This window comes from Pongo abelii, chromosome 5, assembly GCF_028885655.2.
Source record: "Pongo abelii isolate AG06213 chromosome 5, NHGRI_mPonAbe1-v2.0_pri, whole genome shotgun sequence".
NCBI classification, from domain to species: Eukaryota; Metazoa; Chordata; class Mammalia; order Primates; family Hominidae; genus Pongo; species Pongo abelii.
The window spans coordinates 108,105,928-108,128,087 of NC_071990.2; the positions used below are offsets into that span (position 1 = coordinate 108,105,928).

Here is a 22,160-nt window from a genome sequence, read left to right on the forward strand (position 1 = left end):
ACCCCGTCTCTACTAAAAATACAAAAAAATTAGCCGGGCGTGGTGGTGGGCGCCTGTAGTCCCAGCTACTCGGGAGGCTGAGGCAGGAGAATGGCGTGAACCCGGGAGAATGGTGTGCCCCAAGCCTACTTCCCGTGCAGTCCTCCGAGACGCGGTCTCCAGCAGGGGTCGCTGCCTCGCTGCCACCCTGGCCTCGCGCCCCGCCCGACCCGCTCTCACTGCGCCGGCGCCGGCGGAAGGGGCGGGGCGCAGATAGGGGTAGCCTGGAGGCCTGCAGTCCGCGCGGCCGCGGGGAGGGACGAGAGGGCCTGACGTACAGGTGAGTGCGCCTCTGCTGGCGCGCTGCGCCGGGCCCCCTGCCCGCGCCCCCTGTCACTTCGCCCCTCCGCCCCGCCCACGCTCCCGCCGGGTCTTCCTGTGAGTGTCCCGTGTCCTGCCAGCCTCGGGACGCCCCGCGAGCCCAGGGCTGCGCAGGGGCTGTGGTAATTGAGCGCGGCGAAGCCTTCCGTTCCTGCGTCCGGTCGCTCCTGCTGGCTCCGAATGCACACTGCGAACCCGGGGACGCAGCTGTCCATTTCCTTTGACCTTGGGGACCCAGGAAGGTGCACTGCCCGCGGGGGCGGGGAGGGAGCCAGAGGAACCCGACCTTGTCTCAGCCCACAGCCTCCGAGGTCTCCAACTAAAGGGAAGGATCTTTAGCTGCATTAGACTTCCAAGCATTTAGACCAGTTTCTCCATCTTACGGAGCGGTGAACGGGCTCAGGAATGTGGAGCGTTTCCTGGCGTCAAGCAGGTCAAAGTCAGCGCTGCTTTTTTTACAGACACTGCTTTTCTTACAGTCTTCGGTTAGTTCAGATTGTATACCTCTCCTGAAGATGTCACCCAAAACCTCCTATGAGCTTCTGCCATGATCATCTCTCCACTCACCCCACGCCAAGGCCAAAGAGATCTTTTAAAATGAACTTTATCAGGTGACTTCCCAGGGCCCATCATTGCGTGTTCTTTTCTTGATTCTTTCGAATGCACCCGTCCTCTTGATCAATTTTTATTCCACAGGGTGGTGTTGTTTTTTGTTTTGTTTTGTTTTGTTTTTTATTTTGACACGGAGTCTTGCTCTGTTGCCCAGGCTGGAGTGCAGTGGCGTGATCTCGGCTCACTGCAAGCTCCGCCTCCCAGGTTCACGCCATTCTCCTGCCTCAGCCTCCCCAGCAGCTGGGACTACAGGCGCACACCGCCACACCTGGCTAATTTTTTGTATTTTTAGTAGAGACGGGGTTTCACCGTGTTAGCCAGGATGGTCTCGATTTCCTGACCTTGTGATCCGCCCACGTCAGCCTCCGAAATTGCTGGGATTACAGGCGTGAGCCACCGCGCCCGGCTTGTTTTGTTGTTGTTGTTTTTTTTTTTGACACTCGCTCTGTCGCCAAGGCTAGAATGCACTGGTGTGAACTGGGCTCACTGCAGTCTCCCCCTCCCAGATTCAAGTGATTCTTCTGCCTCAGCCTCTCGAATAGCTGTGACTACAGGTGTGCACCACCACGCCTGGCTAATTTTTGTATTTTTAGTAGAGACGAGGTTTCACCATGTTGGCCAGGCTGGTCTCGAACTCCTGGCCTCAAGTGATCCGCCCGCCTCAGCCTCCCAAAGTGCTGAAATTACAGGCGTGAGCCACCGCGCCCGGCCTATTTTTATTTTAGATCTCACTGTGTTGCCCAGGCTGATCTCGAGCTCTTGGACACAAGTGAGTCTCCTGCCTTGGCCTCCCAAAGTGCTGGGATTATAGGCGTGAGCCACCTGCCTGACCTCATCTTGCCTTCTCAATCCCCCTTACCCTGCTCCACTTTCTTCCCCCAGTGCATTAACCACCAGCTATCATATAATTTACAGGGTGTTTTTGTTTTTTTTTTTTTTGTCTACCTGTTTCCCCTACTAGACTATAAACTCTACAAGAATAGGAATCTTCATATTTTTTTCCTCTGCTGAATTCCTAGTGCCCAGATTAGTGCTTGGCACATGGTAAGTGCTTAATTAAGGGGAGGAGGCCAGTGTTGCTGAAGATGAATTTGCAAGAGTCAGATTGGCAGATGAGGTTGGAGAGGAAATGGGGGTTGAGGGAGCACCAGATCCTATAGAGCCTTTAGACCATGGTAGAGACTTTGCTTTTCTCTGAGTGCTTTGGTAGGGATTTGAGGAAAGGAGTGGCATGGTATGAATGACTTTATTATGTACCCACGTGGAGGTTTCAGATAGGCAGTTAGATATTGCGTTGCAGGTCCCCAGGTTCATTGATTCACTAAGAGGACTCAAAAGACTCAGCACATAGTCATATTGATGCTGTGATTTATTATAGCAAAAGGATACAAAGCAAAATAAGCAAAGGGAAAAGATGCATGGGACAAAGTCTGGAGGAAACCCGGTGCAGTCTTCTAAGAGTCCTCTCCTAGTGGAGTCACATGGAGTATGCTTAATTCTTGCAGCATCAAATTATGACAAGACGTGAGAGATCTCTATCAGGAAAGCTTATAGAGCTCATTTTTCCAATAAAAAGTCACATAGGCACTGTCTGCCTAGAATGTGCCAAAATTTCAGCCGCCCAGAAAAAAACGCAGGTGTTCAGAATCACATTGTACAGTTTCCAGCACAGTGAGCCACTCTTACCAGGCGGGAATTGTGGGAACCCTCGTGGAGTTCAAGTTCTGAGACACTTTGCAAGCAGGCATTCTAAGGATAGCAATCTCAGGCCTGTTATGTTAACTCTTCTGCACAGATGTACGAGTCTGGAATTTGGGAGAAAGTTCTGGAATGGGGATATAGATTAGGGTGTGGTTGGCATATAGGTGGAATTTAAAGCCACAGAAATGATTGATGTCTTGATAATGCATTTGTAAGAACTAATTGGGTACATTTAAGAGCTGAGCTGAATAAAGTGAATGTGGAAGAGAAGAGGACCAAAGATAGAGCCCTGGGCCCCTCCAACTTTAAGATATCAGGGAGGGTCGGGCGCAGTGGCTCAGGCCTGTAATCCTATAGCACTTACGGAGGCTGAGGTGGGCGGGTCACTTGAGGTCAGGATTTCCAGACCAGCCTGGCCAACATGGTGAAACCCTGTGTCTACTAAAAATATAAAAAGTGGCCGGGTGTGGTGGTGGGCGCCTGTAATCCCAGCTACTCTGGAGGCTGAGGTGGGAGAATATGGCTTGAACCGGGGAGGCAGAGGTTGCAGTGAGCCAAGATCGCGCCACCCACTGCATTCCAGCCTGGGCAACAGAGGAAGACCCTGTGTCAAAAAAAAAAGAAAAAAGAAAAAAGGAGAAGAGAAGGAGGCAGAAAGGAGTCTTTTTTTTTTTTTGAGATAGAGTTTCGTTCCTGTTGCCCAGGCTGGAGTGCGATGGCTTCGGCTCACTGCAGCCTCCACCTCCCAGGTTCAAGTGATTCTCCTGCCTCAACCTCCTGAGTAGCTAGGATTACAGGTGCCCGCCATCGTGCCCGGCTATTTTTTTTTTTTTTTTTTGAGATGTTGTCTCACTCTTGTTGTCCAGGCTGGAGTGCAATGGCGCAATCTCAGCTCACTGCAACCCCTGCCTCCCAGGTTCAAGCGATTCTCGTGCCTCATCCTCCTGACTAGCTGGGATTACAGGTACGTGCCACCACGTTCAGCTAATTTTTGTATTAGTAGTAGAGACAGGGTTTCTCCATGTTGGCCAGGCTGGTCTCGAACTCCCGACCTCAGGTGATCCACCCACCTCGGCCTCCCAAAGTGCTGGGATTACAGGCGTGAGCCACCGTGTCCGGCCAGCAGAAGAATCTTGGGAAGCAGCAGCCACAGGAGAGATGGGAAGAAAACCAAGAGGAAGGTGTCTTGGTGACCAGGTGAAGAGAGGCGTGATCAGTTTTTTCAAGTGCTGCTTAATTGAGAAGTCAATTAAGATGAGGACTAAATGACCTTTTGGATTTAGAAAATGAAAGGAGTGGAATTGAGGAGAGTTAGACAACCATTTTGAGGAGTTTTATGGTAAAGAGGAGCAAGAAAAGAGGTGGTAGCTGGGGAGGAGTGGAGGCAAGAGGTTTGTGTAATTGCTTGCTTTTGAATGAGAGAAAAGTAACAGCATCCTCTCCTTTACTATAGCCACCCCCACGTTGACTCATTTCCTCACATATGCCAAGTGCCTGGCTAGGCCTTGGTATAAAACACGCAGTTCTTGTCATCAGGGAACTGCCATTTCAGTGGAATGTGGGCAAGTAAACTGACTGCCAGGGCACACATGTAAAAGCAGGTCCAGGGGAGGTTGAACCCTGCATCAGCTGGAGCTCAGAGCAAGAATGCCTGAGCTGGGTGCGGTGGATCATGCCTGTAATTCCAGCACTTTGGGAGGCCGAGGCAGGCGGATTACAAGGTTAGGAATTCGAGACCAGCCTGGCCAACATAGTGAAACCCCATCTCTACTAAAAATACAAAAATTAGCCGGGCGTGATGCCGTGTGCCTGTAGTCCCAGTTACCGGGGACGCTGAGGCAGGAGAATCGCTTGAACCCAGGATGCAGAGGTTGCAGTGAGCTGAGATCATGCCACTGCACACCAGCCCGGGTGACAGTGCAAGACTCCATCTCAAAAAAATAAAAATAAAAAAATGCCTGAGCATCCTTGAATGCTCATCTTCATTCATCCTTGAATGAGAGAAAAAATAACAGCATGCCAATGGAATGATCCGTTATCAAGCAAAAAAATCACTGTTGTAACTTGATATTTCCCCATAGCTCAGTTTCAGGCCACCTTTGCTCTCAGAACTTTGTAGGCATCCTTGCTCTGCGCTCCAGCTGGTGCAGGGTTCAGCCTCCTCGGACCTGCTTTCACATCTGTGCCCTCGCAGTCAGTTTACTTGCCCACATTCCACTGAAATGGCAGTTCCCTGATGAGAAGGACTGTGTGTTTTATACCAAGGCCTAGCCAGGCACTTGGCATATGTGAGCGAATGAGTGATTGTGGGGGTGGCTATAGTAATGGGCAGGATGTTCATTTCATTTCTAGAAATTGAATCTGCAACCATTCACTGGTTTTGGTATGTCCTGAGCAGAGGAGTGAAGAACAGGGCACTGTGTAGTCCCTATCACTACCCTTAGAGTTTGGGAGATAATTTGTGACTTAATTCAAAAGTAACAAAAAAATGTATAGTGTTGGTGCAACCAGAGTATGGAAAAGGACATGTGGGGCATGACTTGGTAGAGGAGGATGTGACTCGTGTGGAGTCTGGAGGAAGAGGAAACCATGACAAAGGGACAGGAATTTTTCAGTAGTAGATTTTTTTTTTTTCAAATGAGCTATAAGGAACCCAGTATTCTCCAGTGCTGCTTTGGTTGGAGAGGAGCTGGGTGCCTGGTTAGCTCTCTTCTCTGGCACCCCCACTTCCAACTCAGGGCTCCCCTGACCAGTTTCAAAGTCCTGAGGCAGGGCCAGGCACGGTGGCTCATGCCTGTAATCCCAGCACTTTGGGAGGCCGAGCCGGGCAGATCACAAGGTCAGGAGATCAAGACCATCCTAGCTAACATGGTGAAACCCCATCTTTACCAAAGATACAAAAAATTAGCCGGGCGTGGTGGCGGGTGCCTGTAGTCCCAGCTACTTGGGAGGCTGAGGCAGGAGAATGGCAGGAACCTGGGAGGCGGAGCTTGCAGTGAGCCGAGATTGCACCACTGCACTCCAGCCTAGGCAACAGAACAAGACTCCGTCTCAAAAAAATAATAATAATAACAAAGTTCTGAGGCAGAATCTGGGTCCTCCCTTGTGACCCTGAGTGCCCACTGCTAACAACTACAAATGGTCATCATCTCCAGCAAGAATTAGGTTAATGTGTTTCCTCAATTTTATGTTTTCAATGAATTTTATCTAAGCTTCCAACATTTGCCAATGTTTGCCTGCTAGAAAGTTAAGCTGATCACAGTGAGAGGTAGTGAGTAGCTAATAAACACAAGGGAATACGTGGCTTGACATTTTGGTATGTTTGTTGAATTTACAAGTGCATCTGATTCTAAATAGTTATTTTCTGCAAGGAAAGGTTTCCTAATGCAGGTAGCAGAGAGCCACATCATATCTAGGCATTCCTCAAAGTAAACAACGGTACGGTATAAAGCTAGGACTTTTCTCAAAGGCAGGAAAAGAGTGTAAAAAAGATACTGAAAAACATAAAAATAGAACTTATGGATGGGGAATGTGGGCACCCAGGGTCTGACACAGAAACAGGACTTCTACCCCTAGCCATGGGTACTTCCCTCCCCTAGGTGTCTCCTCTTAGGATTTCTTCTAAGTTGGGGCAACAGTTCCTCCCACTCTTCTATCCCTGAAAACTATCTGTTCTCTCTGGTTATTGTACTGGTTGGTGAGTTTTTATTCCAGAAAAAAAAAAAAAAAGAAAATAGATGTCAGGGTGTGGAAGAAAGAGCGCTTAACTTGGAGTCAGAACACTGATGGACAGTTCAGCATGGTAGTAATGAGTCTAGGCTTTGGAGCTCGGATGCCTAGATTTGAAGAGTGTCTGTGTGACCCTGTAACTGAGATGGGCTTGTCACAAGGAATAAATGAGTTAACGTGTAGAGCAATGCCTGGCCCACGGTAAAAACAATGAGCTTTAAGAAGACTTGACCTTGGCCGGGTGTGGTGGCTCATGCCTGTAATCCTAGCACTTTGGGAGGCCGAGGTGGGCAGATCACCTGAGGTCAGGAGTTCAAGACCAGCCTGACCAACATGGAGAAATCCCGTCTCTACTAAAAATACAAAATTAGCCAGGCATGGTGGCACATGCCTGTAATCCCGGCTACTAGGGAGGCTGAGGCAAGAGAATCACTTGAACCTGGAAGGCGGAGGTTGCAGTGAACCGAGATCACACCATTGCACTCCAACCTGGGCAACAAGAGTGAAACTCCGTCTAAAAAAAAAAAGAAGACTTGACCTTGGGATCCCAGCCCTGTCATTTACTAGCTGTGCCACTTAGCTTATTCTTAAATTGCTTCAACTTTTGTTTGTACTCATCTGCAAAATGAGGGAACTGCACAAGGTCATCCCTCAGAGGCTGCTTTTTTTTTTCTTATTTTTGAGACGGAGTTTCACTCTTGTTGCCGAGGCTGGAATGCAATGACACAATCTCGGCTGACCGCAACCTCCGCCTCCCAGGTTCAAGCAATTCTCCTGCCGCAGCTTCCTGAGTAGCTGGGATTACAGGCACGCACCACCATGCCCAGCTAATTTTGTATTTTTAGTAGAGACTGGGTTTCTCCATTTTAGGCTGGTCTCAAACTCCCAAACTCAGGTCATCCGTCCACCTCAGCCTCCCAAAGTGCTGGGATTACAGGCATGAGCTGCCTAAGTAAAACTTTGAATAATGATTCTAGGACTTAAGACCAACACAGACTTCCGGGGGATGATGTTAGAGAGCTCTGGCCACCTGTGGCTAAACCTTTCTGTGTGTTTTGGGTGGTTGGGAGAGTATGAGAGGCTGTGCTTATGAGTTAATTATTTTTCTTCAGATTTTACATTGTGGGCTGGGCACGGTGGCTCACGCCTGTAATCCCAGCACTTTGGGAGGCAGATGCGGGTGGATCACGAGGTCAGGAGATCGAGACCATCCTGTCTAACACGGTGAAACCCCGTCTCTACTAAAAATACAAAAAAATTAGTCGGGCGTGGTGGTGGGCGCCTGTAGTCCTAGCTACTCGGGAGGCTGAGGCAGAAGAATGGTGAATGGCGTGAACCTGGGAGGCGGAGCTTACAGTGAGCTGAGATCGCGCCACTGCGCTCCAGCCTGGGTGACAGAGTGGGACTCCGTCTCAAAAAAAAAAAAAATGGTTTAATTCTGAGATTATGTCTTTCCTACTCTTTTGGCATAAAATCTTTCTTGGAGTCCACCATGAGGTGTCTTTCTCAATTTTGTTTTTTCTGTAGAGATGGAGTCTCACTGTTGCCCAGGCTGGTCTCAAACTCCTGGACTCAAGCAGTCCTCCTGCCTCAGCTTCCCAAAGTGCTGGGATATAGGCGTGAGCCACTGCGCCTAGCCTAGTTACCTTTAAAAAAGAATGTTTTTTAAATTGTACAAACAATGAAATATACAGTCTGGGAAATGCTGAAATCCCAGACTGGAGTGCAGTGACACGATCTCAGCTCACTGCAACCTCTGCCTCCCAGGTTTAAGCACCCGCCACCACACCTGGCTAATTTTTGTATTTTGAGTAGAGATGGGGTTTCACCATGTTGGCCAGGACGGTCTCAAGCACCTGACCTCAAGTGATCTGCCCGCCTCAGCCTCCCAAAGTGTTGGGATTACTGGCATGAGCCACCATGCCTGGCTCCAGCTAATTTTCTTACTAAAAGTAGAGATGGGGTTTCACCGTGTTGGCCAGGCTGGTCTTGAATTCCTCACCTCAAGTGATCCTCCCTCCTTGGACTCCAAAGTGGTGGGATTACAGGCGTGAGCCTGTACCCAGCCTGATTATGTAAAATTTAAAATTAGCGAGACCTCATCTCTACTAAATAAATTAAATCTAAAAAATTTAAAGGCACTTATGAATGGGTATTATTCATTCTCTATTACGTTAGAATATGTGTAAAAGTAATTATTGGCAGCATTTCTCTTGAAGGTACTTCAGGTAGTTTCTAGTCATTATTTTACAGTACTCTGGATTATATAGCATTTTATTTATTTATTTTATTTTTGAGACAGAGTCTCACTCTGTCACCCAGGCTGGAGTGCAGTGGTGCGATCTCAGCTCACTGCAACATTTACCTCCCAGGTTCTAGCGAGTTTCCTGCCTTAGCCTCCCGAGTAGCTGGGATTATAGGCGCATGCCACCACGCCCGGCTCATTTTTGTATTTTTAGTAGAGATGGGGTTTCATCATGTTAGCCAGGCTGGTCTTGAACTCCTGACCTCAGGAGATCCACCCGCCTCAGCCTCCCAAAGTGCTGGGATTACAGGCGTGAGCCACCATGCCCACCCTAGCATTTTAAAATTATTCCAAATTATAGTTATGTTGAAATAGAGTCTTTACATTCAGTCTGCTTTATTTCTCTTTTAAGACTTAGAGTCCCAAGAATGGTGGATTAATAGAGTTGAGACTGGGTCGTATGCTCATCTATGCCAGGGAAATAAGGCCCAAAATGTTAAATATAAATTGGAAGTAGCTAGCTCCATGTTTTTGAGTGAGCCATAATCAGAGGTATCAATCCTAAGGTACAATCTAGGCACAAAGGAAAGTCATTTGCAGACTCACAGTACAAGGATGTTAACCATATGGAAACCCTTCCGTCATTACCAAATCATGGTCTCTAAAACCTTCTTGATATACTTGCAGGGGTGGGGGTGGGTGTGAGTCTGCCACCATCATAAGATGGTTTCTGCTACATTTGAAGTAACTGTAGGAGTTGATTGCCCTCAGACATGTCACAAGCACTTGTCGCAATTCCCTAGTTTGTGGATCTCTAGACCCCTTCCTTGTCTGCTAGCTAATGCCTCTGTTAAACATTGGGAAGGAGATGTAAAAGGAGTTAAAATGCAGGTCTGTCCAGTTTGCTCACCCTTACCTCTGATTTGCTGGGGCTGAAGGTTGAAATAAAGTTTAGAGATTCACTCTGGATTTTATGAAGTCATGATCTGGTGTCCTTCCTTGGCAAAGTCAATGTTGTAATGATGTAATGTATGTCAGTCAACAGTCTTTCTCTCCAAATTTTCCTTTAAAAACAAAAACAGGCCAGGCGCGGTGGCTCACGCCTGTAATCCCAGCACTTTGGAAGGCCAAGGCAGGCAGATCACCTGAGGTCGGGAGTTCAAGACCAGCCTGACCACCGTGGAGAAAACCCGTCTCTACTAAAAATACAAAATTAGCTGGGCGTGGTGGTGCATGCCTGTAATCCCAGCTACTGGGGAGGCTGAAGCAGGAAAATAGCTTGAACCCGGGAGGCGGAGGTTGCGGTGAGCCGAGATCACGCCATTGCACTCCAGCCTGGGCAACAAGAGCAAAACTCCATCTCAAAAAAAATAATAAAATAAAAAATAAAAAAACAAAAATAATTGAGAGCTATTGTTAGTATTTTTTTTTAGGAGCAATCAGTACCCAAAGCTAATTTGTGGGAGGGAGAAGAGTAGAACCAGTGCTTTCACATATACTGGTATCACATTGGACCTTCCTGATAATCCTATGAGCTAAGCACATTAGTTGCAGCTAGAAGATTCACTGTGCTGTGGTATGTGGCCCTTAGTACATGCAGATTGATATGACTCTTTTTTTTCTTTTTTTAATTTTGAGATGTGGTTTCTCTCGTTGCCTGGGCTGGAGTGTAATGGCGCGATCTCGGCTCACTGCAACCTCCACCTCCCGGGTTCAAGTGATTCTCCTGCCTCAGCCTCCCAAGTAGCTGGGATTACAGGCGCCTGCCACCACACCCGGCTAATTTTTGTATTTTTAGTAGAGATGAGGTTTTGCCATGTTGGCCAGGCTGGTCTTGTACTCCTGACCTCAGGGGATCCGCCCACCTCAGCCTCCCAAAGTGCTGAGATTACAGGCGTGAACCACTGTGCCAGGCCCAATAGGACTTTTTAGGGGCGAATACGTATAGTACTATACATAAAGTGTTCATAGTGCATATTATTTATGTTGTAAGAATGTCATGACACTGCACTTGTGAGATAAAACTGATTTATTATCTGTTTCAGATTATAAGCACCATGGCTATGGCTAGTGTTAAATTGATTGCCGGTGTTTTAAGAAAGCCAGATGCCTGGATTGGACTCTGGGGTGTTCTCCGAGGGACACCTTCGTCATACAAACTCTGTACTTCCTGGAATCGATACGTGTATTTTTCTAGTACCAAGTTATGTGCACCAAATTATAAAACACTTTTTTATAATATTTTCTCACTGAGACTCCCAGGGCTTTTACTATCTCCAGAATATATTTTTCCTTTTTCCATAAGACTCAAAAGTAATATAAGGTCTACAAAATCTACTAAAAAGTCTCTGCAAAAAGTAGATGAAGAGGACTCTGATGAAGAAAGCGATTATGACGAGATGAGTGAGCAGGAAGAGGAGCTTGAGGATGACCCTACTGTAGTCAAAAACTATAAAGACCTGGAAAAAGCAGTGCAGTCTTTTCGGTATGATGTTATCCTGAAGACGGGGCTAGATATTGGGAGAAAGTGAGTATGATATGCATTTCATTATAAACTCACTCGTAGTCGTGTTATTTTAATGTAGCATTACAAATCACTTGGCCCATATTATGGTGAAGAATAACCACAATAAAAGGACCTTTATGGGTAACCTGTTTCAATTATTTCATTTTATAGATGAGCAAACTGATTTCCAAAGAAGTGACTGCCTGCAAATCCTATGTGCCATATTTGAATCTAAGACACAGTTGACTGTAAGATGAACCATTGATTTAATAACAGCTTCTTAAGGGGAAAATGAATCACCATATTAGATGTATGTAGCAAGCATAAAATGTACCTGGATATTTCACAAATGCTATAATGTGAGACGGTACCTCAGCTGGGCGCGGTGACTCATGCCTGTAATCCCAGCACTTTGGGAGGCTGAGCTGGGCAGATCACAAGGTCAGGAGTTCAAGACCAGCCTGGCCAATATGGTAAAACCCTGTCTCTACTCAAAATACAAAACTTAGCCAGGCGAGGTGGCAGGTGCCTGTAGTCGCAGCTACTTGAGAGGCTGAGGCAAGAGAGTCACTTGAACCCGGGAGGCAGAGGTTGCAGTGAGCCGAGATCGCGCCACTGTACTCCAGCCTGGGTGACAGAGTGAGACTCCATCTGAAAAAAAAAAGGTACCTCTTAGAATTAACAGCATGATGTATAATAAGATGTTGGTTAAGAATGCACGCTTTGGCCGGGCGCAGTGGCTCATATCTGTAATCCGAGCACTTTGGGAGGCCAAGGCGGGCGGATCACGAGGTCAGCAGATCGAGACCATCCTGGCTAGCACGGTGAAACCCCGTCTCTACTAAAAATACAAAAAATTAGCCGGGCGTGGTGGCAGGCGCCTGTAGTCCCAGCTACTTGGAGGCTGAGGCAGGAGAATGGCGGGAACCTGGGAGGCGGAGCTTACAGTGAGCCGAGATCACGCCATTGCACTCCAGCCTGGGCAACAGAGCGAGACTCCGTCTTAAAAAAAAAAAAAAAATGCAGGCTTTGGAGCCAGATTACTGGGGTTTCAATCCTGGTTCTGTGTGACCTTGGGCAAGTTACTTAAACTTTCTGACCCTCAGTTTTTTCATCTATAAAATGAAGATGATAGAACCTAGTTTAGAGAGTGGTTGCTAGGACTGAGTGAGTATATATTTATCTCAAGCACTTATAACAGTGTCTGGCACATAGTAGGTACTCAATATATGTTGGCTATTTTGAAGAAAATACTATATATATGTTCATATATAATAGAGGTATTTCTGGGTTCTTTTTGTTTGTTTGTTTGTTTTTTTGAGACGGAGTCTCGCTCTGTTGCCCAGGCTGGAGTGCAGTGGCACGATCTCGGCTCACTGCAAGCTCCGCCTCCTGGGTTCACGCCATCCTCCTGCCTCAGCCTCCCGAGTAGTTGGGAATACAGGCGCCCGCCACCACGCCTGGCTAATTTTTTTGTATTTTTTTAGTAGAGACGGGATTTCACTGTGTTAACCAGGATCATCTCGATCTCCTGACCTCGTGATCCGCCCACCTCGGCTCCCAAAGTGCTGGGATTACAGGCGTGAGCCACCGTGCTCGGCGAAGATTTCTTTAGTATTCTGATTCCCTCTCTGCTAGATTAATTATATAAGAATAGTGGCCTTCATTGTCCATTTATTCCCTTAGGAATGATTGCATGCATATTGTATACAATGTAGGAATTGTGATATGAATAAATGCAGAAAAACTTCTTGTGTAATTTGTACCTTTATGACCTAATGTAATGGCATAATTTTTTAATTCTTGAAGCTTAAGAGATTCATAAAAAGGGCCGGGTGCGGTGGCTCACGCCTGTAGTCCCAGCACTTTGGGAGGCCAAGGCAGGTGTATCACGAGGTCGGGTGATCAATAGCATCCTGGCTAACATAGTGAAACCCTGTCTCTACTAAAAATACAAAAAATTGGCCGGTCACGGTGGCAGGCACCTGTAGTCCCAGCTACTTGGGAGGCTGAGGCAGGAGAATGATGTGAACCCGGGAGGCAGAGTTTGCAGTAAGCCGAGATCGCACCACTGCACTCCAGTCTGGGCGACAAAGTGAGACTCCGTCTCAAAAAAAAAAAAAAAAAAAGAGGTTCATAAAAATGAGCCAGCCCACAGGCCCCGCCCTTGGCATTCTGATCAGGGTGCCATTAGAGAATGTTCTCTAAACTCTGGCAAACAAATAAGGGGGCCTCTCCTCTCCCAGAGTAGTAACTCCTGCTGTTATTATTAAGCCGAGCTCCACATGTCAGTCACCTGGAATCAGATCATCAAAAAAATGTGTACTGATTTTTAGCTGCTTCCTCCCCTGGTCTGGTTGCCCTAGTGACTTAAGTTCAGAGAGATCAGCAGCTGTCAGATTGGAATTTCCCCAGCCTCAGTACAAACTGGCAGAGGGTTTCTTAATGGCCTTGCCATACATACTGGTGCCTGGTTTTTCTCTCAGTGTACAGAGCAGGTATCTGAGGGGAAGGAAGTGCCCACTCACTTTGGCTGTTGTGAATCACCAGAGCTACAGCCTGGCCATGTATTCTCTGCACTGGGAGTCAGGTGGAGTACCCCAGGCCCCTGTCCAGAATGGAGCTTGACATGTATGCTAAAACCTCTCTTAAGGCTCCAATTAACTGCCCAAGAGCACTAGCAAATCTTTGCAGTAGTTCACCATCTATTTAGAAATGCCCTTTGGTCTCCCTGTTTTAGATACACATCAGAGCAGGTGACTTTCACTTTCCCAGGACTCAAAATGGAGACTGGGGAATCATTGTCAGAATAAATATTAACGGAGGGCCGGGTGCGGTGGCTCACGCCTGTAATCCCAGCACTTTGGGAGGCCAAGGTGGGCGGATCATGAGGTCAGGAGATCGAGACCATCCTGGCTAACACAGTGAAACCCCGTCTCTACTAAAAATACAAAAAAAATTACCCAGGCGTGGCGGACGCCTGTAGTCCCAGCTACTCAGGAGGCTGAGGCAGGAGAATGGCGTGAACTTGGGAGGCGGAGGTTGCAGTGAGCTGAGACCACATCACTGCACTCCAGCCTGGGCAACGGAGCGAGACTCTGTCTCAAAAAAAAAAAAAAAAATTAATGGCAAGTGTTTCTCCCAAACTTGTATATAGTTGATGGTTGAACAGTGTGGGGGTTAGGGGTGCCAACCCCCATGCAGTTGAAAAGCCACATATAACTTTTGATGCTCGGAAAACTTAACTACTAATATTTTGACACTCGGAAAACTTAACTACTAATATAGCCTACTGTTGACCAAAGGCCTTACTGATACACAGTTACAATAAAGTAAGCTAGAGAAAAGAAAATGTTATTAAGAAAATCATAAGGAAGTGAAAATATATTTACTATTTATTAAGTGGAAGTGGATCTTCCACTTAATAAAGGTCTTCATCCTGGCTGAGGAAGAGGAGGCATTGGACCTGCTGTCTCAGGGGTGGCAGAGGCTAAAGGAAATCCACATATAAGTGGATCTGCACAGTTTGGACCTGTGCTGGCCAAGGGTCAACTGCAATTGTTTTGAGTATATTTCTATATTTTAAAGCACTTTACCTTTAAAAAAATAGATTTGAGGCCAGGTGCGGTGGTTCATGCCTGTAATCCCAGCACTTTGGGAGGCCAAGGCGGGCGGATCACGAGGTCAGGAGTTCAAGACCAGCCTGGCCAACATAGTGAAACCCTGTCTCTACTAAAAATACAAAAGTTAGGCATGTTGGCGTGTGCCTGTAGTTCCAGCTACTGGGAGGCTGAGGCAGGAGAATCACTTGAACCCGGGAGGTGGAGGTTGCAGTGAGCCGAGATGGCACCACTGCACTCCAGCTTGGGCAACAGAGTGACTTTGTCTCAAAAAACAAAAAAAATAGATTTGAGGGTACAAGTGTAGTTTTGTTATATGGATATATTGTGTAGTGATGAAGTCTGGGCTTTAGTGTACCCATCACCCAAATTGTGTACATTGTTGCTTTTTTTGTTTTGTTTTGTAGCAAAGTGGAGGATGCCTTCTACAAAGGTGAACTCAGGCTGAATGAGGAAAAATTATGGAAGAAAAGCAGAACGGTGAGATACTAACCTAAAATGACAGCCAGATGTTTTCGTCTCTTACTCTGCTAGTAACTCAATTAATGCTGTCCCAGATTTTCCCTCTGGCTCCTCTTCTTTCTCTGAGGTCCTTTGTGGTCCTCCACGTCAAGCTGGTGGGAATCAGCTACCGACTTCAGACACACGGGCACTTTCACTTTTGTAGCCTTAATGACCTTCTGATGAAGCTTCTCCCTTTTAAAATTTTAGAATACACCACTGTTAGAACTGGCAGAAATCCATTAATTAAACTTCCAGGTCATTAATGTTAGCCCTCATGGAATCCTCATAATCAGATTTCAAAGAAACATTTGATCCATGTAGAGTTGTTCTTTGGCCAGTGGTATCTGAGCAGATGTGTAACTCTGTACAGCTCAGCAGTACCCAGTGAGTGCTTGCTGGATGCATGGCTTTGTGTGCAGAGCAGTTATAGAAAAGGATGTGTTCTGTATTTTCTGACAAGTCCTTGTCAATACTGTTGTTAAGTGAAAGTCAGTTACGAGAAAATGTGTTTCCAGTCTCCACTTTTCTAACAATAAATCATATATAAAAATTCTGGGGCACAGTGGCTCATGCTTGTAATCCAAGCACTTTGGGAGCTGAGGCCAGCAGATCGCTTGAGCCCAGGAATTGAAGACCAGCCTGGGCAACATGGTAAAACTCTGTCTCTACAAAAAATACAAAAAATTAGCCAGGCATGGTGGCAGGCGCTTGTCCCAGCTACTCGGGAGGCTGAGACAGGAGGATCACCTGAGTCTGGGAGGTCGAGGCTGCAGTGAGCCATAATCATGCCAATGCACTCCAGCTTGGGTGACAGAGTGAGACCCTGTCTCAAAAAAAAAAAATTCTGGCCGGGCGCAGTGGCTCACGCCTGTAATCCCAGCACTTTGGGAGGCCGAGGCAGGCGGATCATGAGGTCAGGAGATGGAGACCATCCTGGCTAGCATGGTGAAACCCCATCTCTACTAAAAATACACAAAAAAATTAGCCGGGTGTGGTGGTGAGCACCTGTAGTCCCAGCTACTTGGGAGGCTGAGGCAGGAGAATGGCATGAACCTGGGAGGCGGAGCTTGCAGTGGGCCAAGATGGTGCCACTGCAGTCCAGCCTGGGCAACAGAGCGAGACTTCATCTCAAAAAAAAAAAAAAAATTCTGTTAGAAAATATTTTTTTGTAAAAGTAAATTACGTATATATACACATCTGGAATTAAAATACTGCTATTACTAGCATTTATCTTTAAGTGAAGCATTATGGGTTATGTTAATTTTCTTCATGCTTTTTATTTTCTGAATTTTTTTACCATGAGTATGTATCACTTTCATAATTAGAAAAAACAATACTGATAATAAAAGTTAACAAAACACAATAAAAAGGTATGACAGAGACCCTTAAAAAGTGGGGAAGACACAAGACGTGAGGTATTGGAAGACATAATGTAACTCACTGTTCAGGGAACAAAAGTTCCAGAGAAGTTAGACATACTTTGGAGATTGTTTTCATTTCATCTTTCATATTTTAAAATACCCCTGGGGTTGGAGGATCCGAACTACATCCGGTTGCCCTAGGACATGGGAAATTGAGGCTGTTGGCTGTCAGCCGTGCATTTGGGTGAGCACTGAGGCTTCCTGCAGTCCTTGCTAACTGGGATCATGCAGGTTCTTGCAGCTCTGTGGGCAGAAGGAGGGAAAACTCCCCCATGCTGTCTCAGCCCCCAAGTCCCAAGGCCCTGGTGATGCCCCTGACTTGAACCGGCAGGCTGGGACTGTGGCTGGCTGTCAGCAGCTATTGCTCAGTGAGCTACATGCAGTCATAAGCCCTTCTCATCTCTGAATAGCTTTTTCCTGCTGTAGCCTGCCCTCCTTCTAAGCTGCAGTATTCCAAAAACAAGATGTGTTCTTGGAGTAAAGAATGATTACTCCCTGAACACCCTGTCTCTGTGCTGGGGCCTCATTTACAAACCCTACTAGACTATTTTTCCTCACACCCTCTCCCACCTGCCCCCGTTTTGTGATGTTGTTAACTACAGCCTAATTGTTGCTGCTTCATTCTGCCTTGGGTGTTCTGTTGTCTCAGCTGCCTTTCAGGTTTCTTGTGAGGGTCAGCAAAGGAAGGGGGCATTATTAACACTCAGCTGTCTTGTTACTAGGAGGCCTGGTAGCCATAGAAACTGCAGCTAACTAGAGATTTGAAATGTAGATATTTGGAACAGCCCCTAATCCCAGCCAGTTTTGCTTTGTCTGCTGAGGGACAGGGCCGTGGAGGGGAATAAAGAATGCCTCGCCTTCCCTGGTCTGCTCTGTGGAGCCTGTGCCTGGCTGCTGACCCCGAAGGGTCAGGTGCTTGTCTGATGCTGCAGCTCTAACCCTGGCTGCCTGCGATTCAGCAAAGCTTTTCTTTGAGCCGAAAACCAGGTGAAGCCTAGGGTGTGGTAGGTGTTGGGTAACTGTTGATTAAACAGTGGGTGTGTGGTGTCCAAGTATGGGGATGGAATCCTTCCTAAACTCATCTCTTCCTGGAATCAGTTCGGTAAAGGAGGAACACCCCTTCTCTGTGCTACAAGGAAGCCCCAAAGGGATTCATTCTTTTGTGTGTGTGTGTGTATATTTTTAGTAGAGACGAGGTTTCACTGTGTTAGCCAGGATGGTCTCGATCTCCTGACCTTGTGATCCACCTGCCTCGGCCTCCCAAAGTGCTGGGATTACAGGCATGAGCCACCGCACCCGGCCAAAGGGATTCATTCTTTAGCCACACACTAGCCTTCTCTTTCCAGAGGCAGACATCATGCACAATATCTCTATGAAAGAATATACACAGAGTATCCTTTTCTTTGTATATCTTTTTTTATTTTCTTTTTCTTTTTCTTTATTTTATTTTGGAGACAGGGTCTTGCTTGGTTACCCAGGCTGGAGTGCAGTGGTGCAGCCACAGCTCATTGCAGCCTTGACCTTCTGGGCTCAAGTGATCTTCCCACCTCAGCCTCCCAAGTAACTGGTATGACAGGCACACCACCACGTCTGGTTAATTTTTTATTTTTTATAGAGATAGGATCTCACTGTGTGGTCCAGGCTGGTCTTGAACTCCTGACATCAAGTGATCCACCCACCTTGGCCTCCCAAAATTCTGAGATTACAGGCATGAGACACCACACCTGGCCTATGTACCTTTTCTTTGTATACCCTTTTGTGTCTTCTAAATTTTGTATCACATGCATATATTACTTACTAAAAATGAATTGTAGGCTGGGCACAGTGGCTCACACCTGTAATCCCAGCACTTTGGGAGGTCAAGGCAGACGGAACACTTGAGGCCAGGAGTTCGAGACCAGCCTGGCCAACATGGTGAAACCCCATCTCTACTAAAAATACAGAAAGTTACCCGGGCATGGTGGCAGCCTCCTGTAATTCCAGCTATTCAGGAGGCTGAGGCAGGAGAATCGTTTGAATCCAGGAGGTGGAGCTTGCAGTGAGCCAAGATCGCGCCATTGCACTCCAGCCTGGTCAACAGAGCGAGACTCCATCTCAAAAAAAAAAAAAGAATTTTAGCTGAGCAAGTTGGTGCGTGTCTGTAGTCCCAGCCACTTGGGAAGCTGAGGAAGCAGTGTCGTTGAGCCCAGGAGTTTGAGGCTACAGTACGCTACGATTATGCCTATGAATAGCCACTGCATTCCAGCCTGAGCAACATGTGAGACCTCATCCCTAAACATTTTAAAAATAATAATAATTTGAATGAAATAAGGTTATACCAAAAAGGTAAAGCAGAGTTCCCAAGCCTTGTATTTCTTTTTTTTGAGATAGCCTTGCTGTTGTTGCCCAGGCTGGAGTGCAATGGCACCATCTCGGCTCACTGCAACCTCCGCCTCCCAGGTTCAAGCGATTCTCTTGCTTCAGCCTCCCGAGTACCTGGGATTACAGGCACCTACCATTACGTCCCGCTAATTTTTGTATTTTTAGTAGAGACGGGGTTTCGCCGTGTTGGCCAGACTGGTCTTGAACTCCTGACCTCGTGATCCACCCTCTTCAGCCTCCCAAAGTGCTGGGATTACAGGCGTGAGCCACCGCACCTGGCCTGTATTTCTAGACAGATTTTTTAAAATGTCCACATAGGCTGAAGTAGTCATTTTAAAAAATTGAACCCAGGGCTGGGCACGGTGGCTCACACTTGCAATCCCAGCACTTTGGAAGGCCGAGACAGGTGGATCATGAGGTCAAGAGATCAAGACCATCCTGGCCAACATGATGAAACCCCGTCTCTACTAAAAATACAAAAATTAGCTGGGTGTGGTGGCACACGCCTGTAGTCCCAGCTACTCGGGAGGCTGAGGCAGGAGAATCACTTGAAACTGGGAGGTGGAGGTTGCAGTGAGCCGAGATCACACCACTGCACTCTAGGCTGGTGACACGGTGAGACTCCATGTCAAAAAAAAAAAGAAAAAAAAAATTGAACCCAGCAGAACTACAGAAGGGTGGAACCCCCCCGACCCCACCCCTGCCCAGGTACCTGTGTTGTCCTATCCCTCAAACCCAAGGGGAGAAACAGTCTTGACCATAGCTGTGGTATGAGCCTTTCTGCTTCTCAGCCCACAGGAGAGGAAGTTAATGGTTTAAAATCTGCCCCTGCGTGAGTTTTATATCCAGCTATTGTGGGTTTCCTGGATTGGCCAGTATAGCGTTGTGGAAAGCAGGTGTGCATGCCCATGTTGTGGACTGATTATTGGGCCTGCAGAGGTCTTGAGTGGGTGGGAGAATAGACATGGGCTTGTTCTGGTGAGGTTGAAAGGTTTCAGAGTCTGAAGTTGTATCTGCCTTAAAGAACATTAATTGTAAAATAAGATAAAAGTCAGCATTTGACACCATACTTCTTAAACAGAAGCCCTCTAGTAGCCTTATAAATGGCCATGTGTGCCCACTTACTGTCAGTGGTCCACACATGGGCTTGCTCACCCCCTACTGGAAGCAGTGGTGAGGGGTATGAGATGGCTCCCAGTCATCCCTGGCTTGTGTTTTAGTAGAAGCAGCAGCATGTGGCTCCTGGGTCTGTTTGGCCCTTCTTTTTTTTTTGAGACAGAGTTTCGCTCTTGTCACCCAGGCTGGAGTACAATGGCGCCATCTTGGCTCACCGCAACCTCTGCCTCCTGGGTTCAAGCGATTCTCCTGCCTCAGCCTCCCAAGTAGCTGGGATTACAGGTGTGCGCCACCACACTCGGCGAATTTTGTATTTTTAGTAGAGACGGGCTTTCACCGTGTTGGTCAGGCCAGTCTTGAACTCCTGACCTCAGGTGATCAACCCGCCTTGACCTCCCAAAGTGCTGGGATTACAGGTGTGAACCACTGCGCTTGGCCCTGTTTGGCCCTTCTTGAGTGTCTGGAAAGATCCCTTGAGATCCTGAGCTGCCTGGACCAGGTATCTGTCTTGGGCTGTCCATACCTTCAGCACAGACCAGTGTCCTTGGCCTTGGAGCTGACATAACTGCCCCAGGGTATGCATTGCACTGCCTCAACTGAAGCTGCTCTCTGTGCAAAAATGGGTTTGACCTCAGCCTTTTAACCCATTGAATCAGCATCCAACTCTGCTCTCTGTGGCATTCTACCTTCGTGAGTTGAGGCAAGCGTTGCACTGGAAATTGTCTTCCCAGTGCATGTAGTAATTACTGTGCACACAGTCTCTAAGACTGCACCCACTTTCTTTGTCTTTTGCCAGTGTTACCAAGATAAATGTGTCCATTCAAATATTTCCTTAAGTCACCCAATAGATGTGAGTATTTGAGCTACTCTGCACAGGGACTATCCACAGCCAGCCAGTTGTCTAGTTCTGAAGGAAGGACGCTGGCTGATATTGAGGCCCTTGTATTTGAGGCACCCTCCCTTTCTTCCTTTTTTTTTTTCTTTCTTTTTTTTGAGATGGAGTCTCCCTCTGTCACCCGGGCTGGCATGCAGTGACATGATCTTGGCTCAATGCAACTTCCATTTCCCGGGTCCAAGCGATTCTCCTGCCACAGCCTCCCGAGTATTTGGGATCACAGGCACCCACCACCACACCCAGCTAATTTTTGTATTTTTAGTAGAGACGGGGTTTCACCATGTTGGCCAGGCTGGTCTCGAACTCCTGACCTCAGGTGATCCACCGAGTTCGGCCTCCCAAAGTGCTGGGATTACAGGCATGAGCCACTGCACCTGACCTTTCACCCTCCCTTTCATGCTGTGGCACTAGGGATAGGTGACAGTGACCGAGGTCAGGGCCTTTACTCACCTGCCCCTTCTCTGGGTCATGATCATGTGGTGAAAACTCAGAGCAGTAATGTTTGCATTGGCCTGGATTTCCCGAAGTGTAACCAAGCCTCCGTTTTCTTTCAATTTTCAGGTGAAAGTGGGAGATACATTGGATCTTCTCATTGGAGAGGATAAAGAAGCAGGAACAGAGACAGTTATGCGGATTCTCTTGAAAAAAGTGTTTGAAGAGAAGACTGAAAGTGAAAAATACAGAGTGGTGTTACGGCGGTGGAAAAGTTTAAAGTTGCCTAAGAAGAGAATGTCTAAATAAATGGATTGCTTTTTAGCAATAAAGCTGCTTTCTAGTGGTAAAGGAAGGGGTCACCTGAAAAATAGGACATTTTTATTAAAATAAAGTTGTCTTAGCATTTGTGGAATCTGCTGAGCCATTTTGTGGAAATTGGGATCCATATGTGGAGACACTTCCCAAGGCCTGCCTCACCCCCACCCCCTGCCCACCTTGATCCATGCTCCTTTGACCTCCTTGTGTGAGAACCCCTTTGCCAGAGTGAGACGTGTGCAGAATGAACTAAGCCCTAGAGGGTTTTAATGGCTTGCCTGCTGTTTCCCACATAAACTACCTCAGGAGTCATTGTAAAATAAACTGGCCTTGTTGTCTC

General features: G+C 47.1%; 1 protein-coding gene across 4 annotated transcripts; it reads left to right on the forward strand.

Annotated features, from left to right (window-relative positions):
* Positions 1-229: 229 nt before the first annotated feature.
* MTRES1 (mitochondrial transcription rescue factor 1) lies at positions 230-21,917 on the forward strand. 4 transcript variants are annotated; one of them, XM_054557934.2, is made up of 5 exons: positions 241-319; positions 3,540-3,637; positions 10,693-11,174; positions 15,181-15,253; positions 21,632-21,917. In XM_054557934.2, exons 3-5 carry the CDS (start codon positions 10,705-10,707, stop codon positions 21,809-21,811), a joined length of 723 nt encoding a protein of 240 aa, XP_054413909.1. In that variant the 5' UTR covers positions 241-319; positions 3,540-3,637; positions 10,693-10,704; the 3' UTR covers positions 21,812-21,917. The 4 variants fall into 4 exon arrangements, with proteins under 4 accessions (XP_009240397.2, XP_054413909.1, XP_054413910.1 ...); XM_009242122.4 differs by lacking the exon at positions 3,540-3,637 and having other exon boundaries at positions 230-319; XM_054557935.2 differs by lacking the exons at positions 241-319; positions 3,540-3,637 and adding an exon at positions 406-845.
* Positions 21,918-22,160: the final 243 nt, after the last annotated feature.

Bases quoted from the DNA above. Each gene is read 5' to 3' on its own strand.
- MTRES1 (XM_009242122.4), top strand. From the start codon at position 10,705: ATGGCTATGGCTAGTGTTAAATTGATTGCCGGTGTTTTAAGAAAGCCA. The intron at 11,175-15,180 runs GTGAGTATGATA...TTTGTTTTGTAG, and splicing joins GGGCTAGATATTGGGAGAAA to CAAAGTGGAGGATGCCTTCT. The intron at 15,254-21,631 runs GTGAGATACTAA...TTCAATTTTCAG, and splicing joins TATGGAAGAAAAGCAGAACG to GTGAAAGTGGGAGATACATT.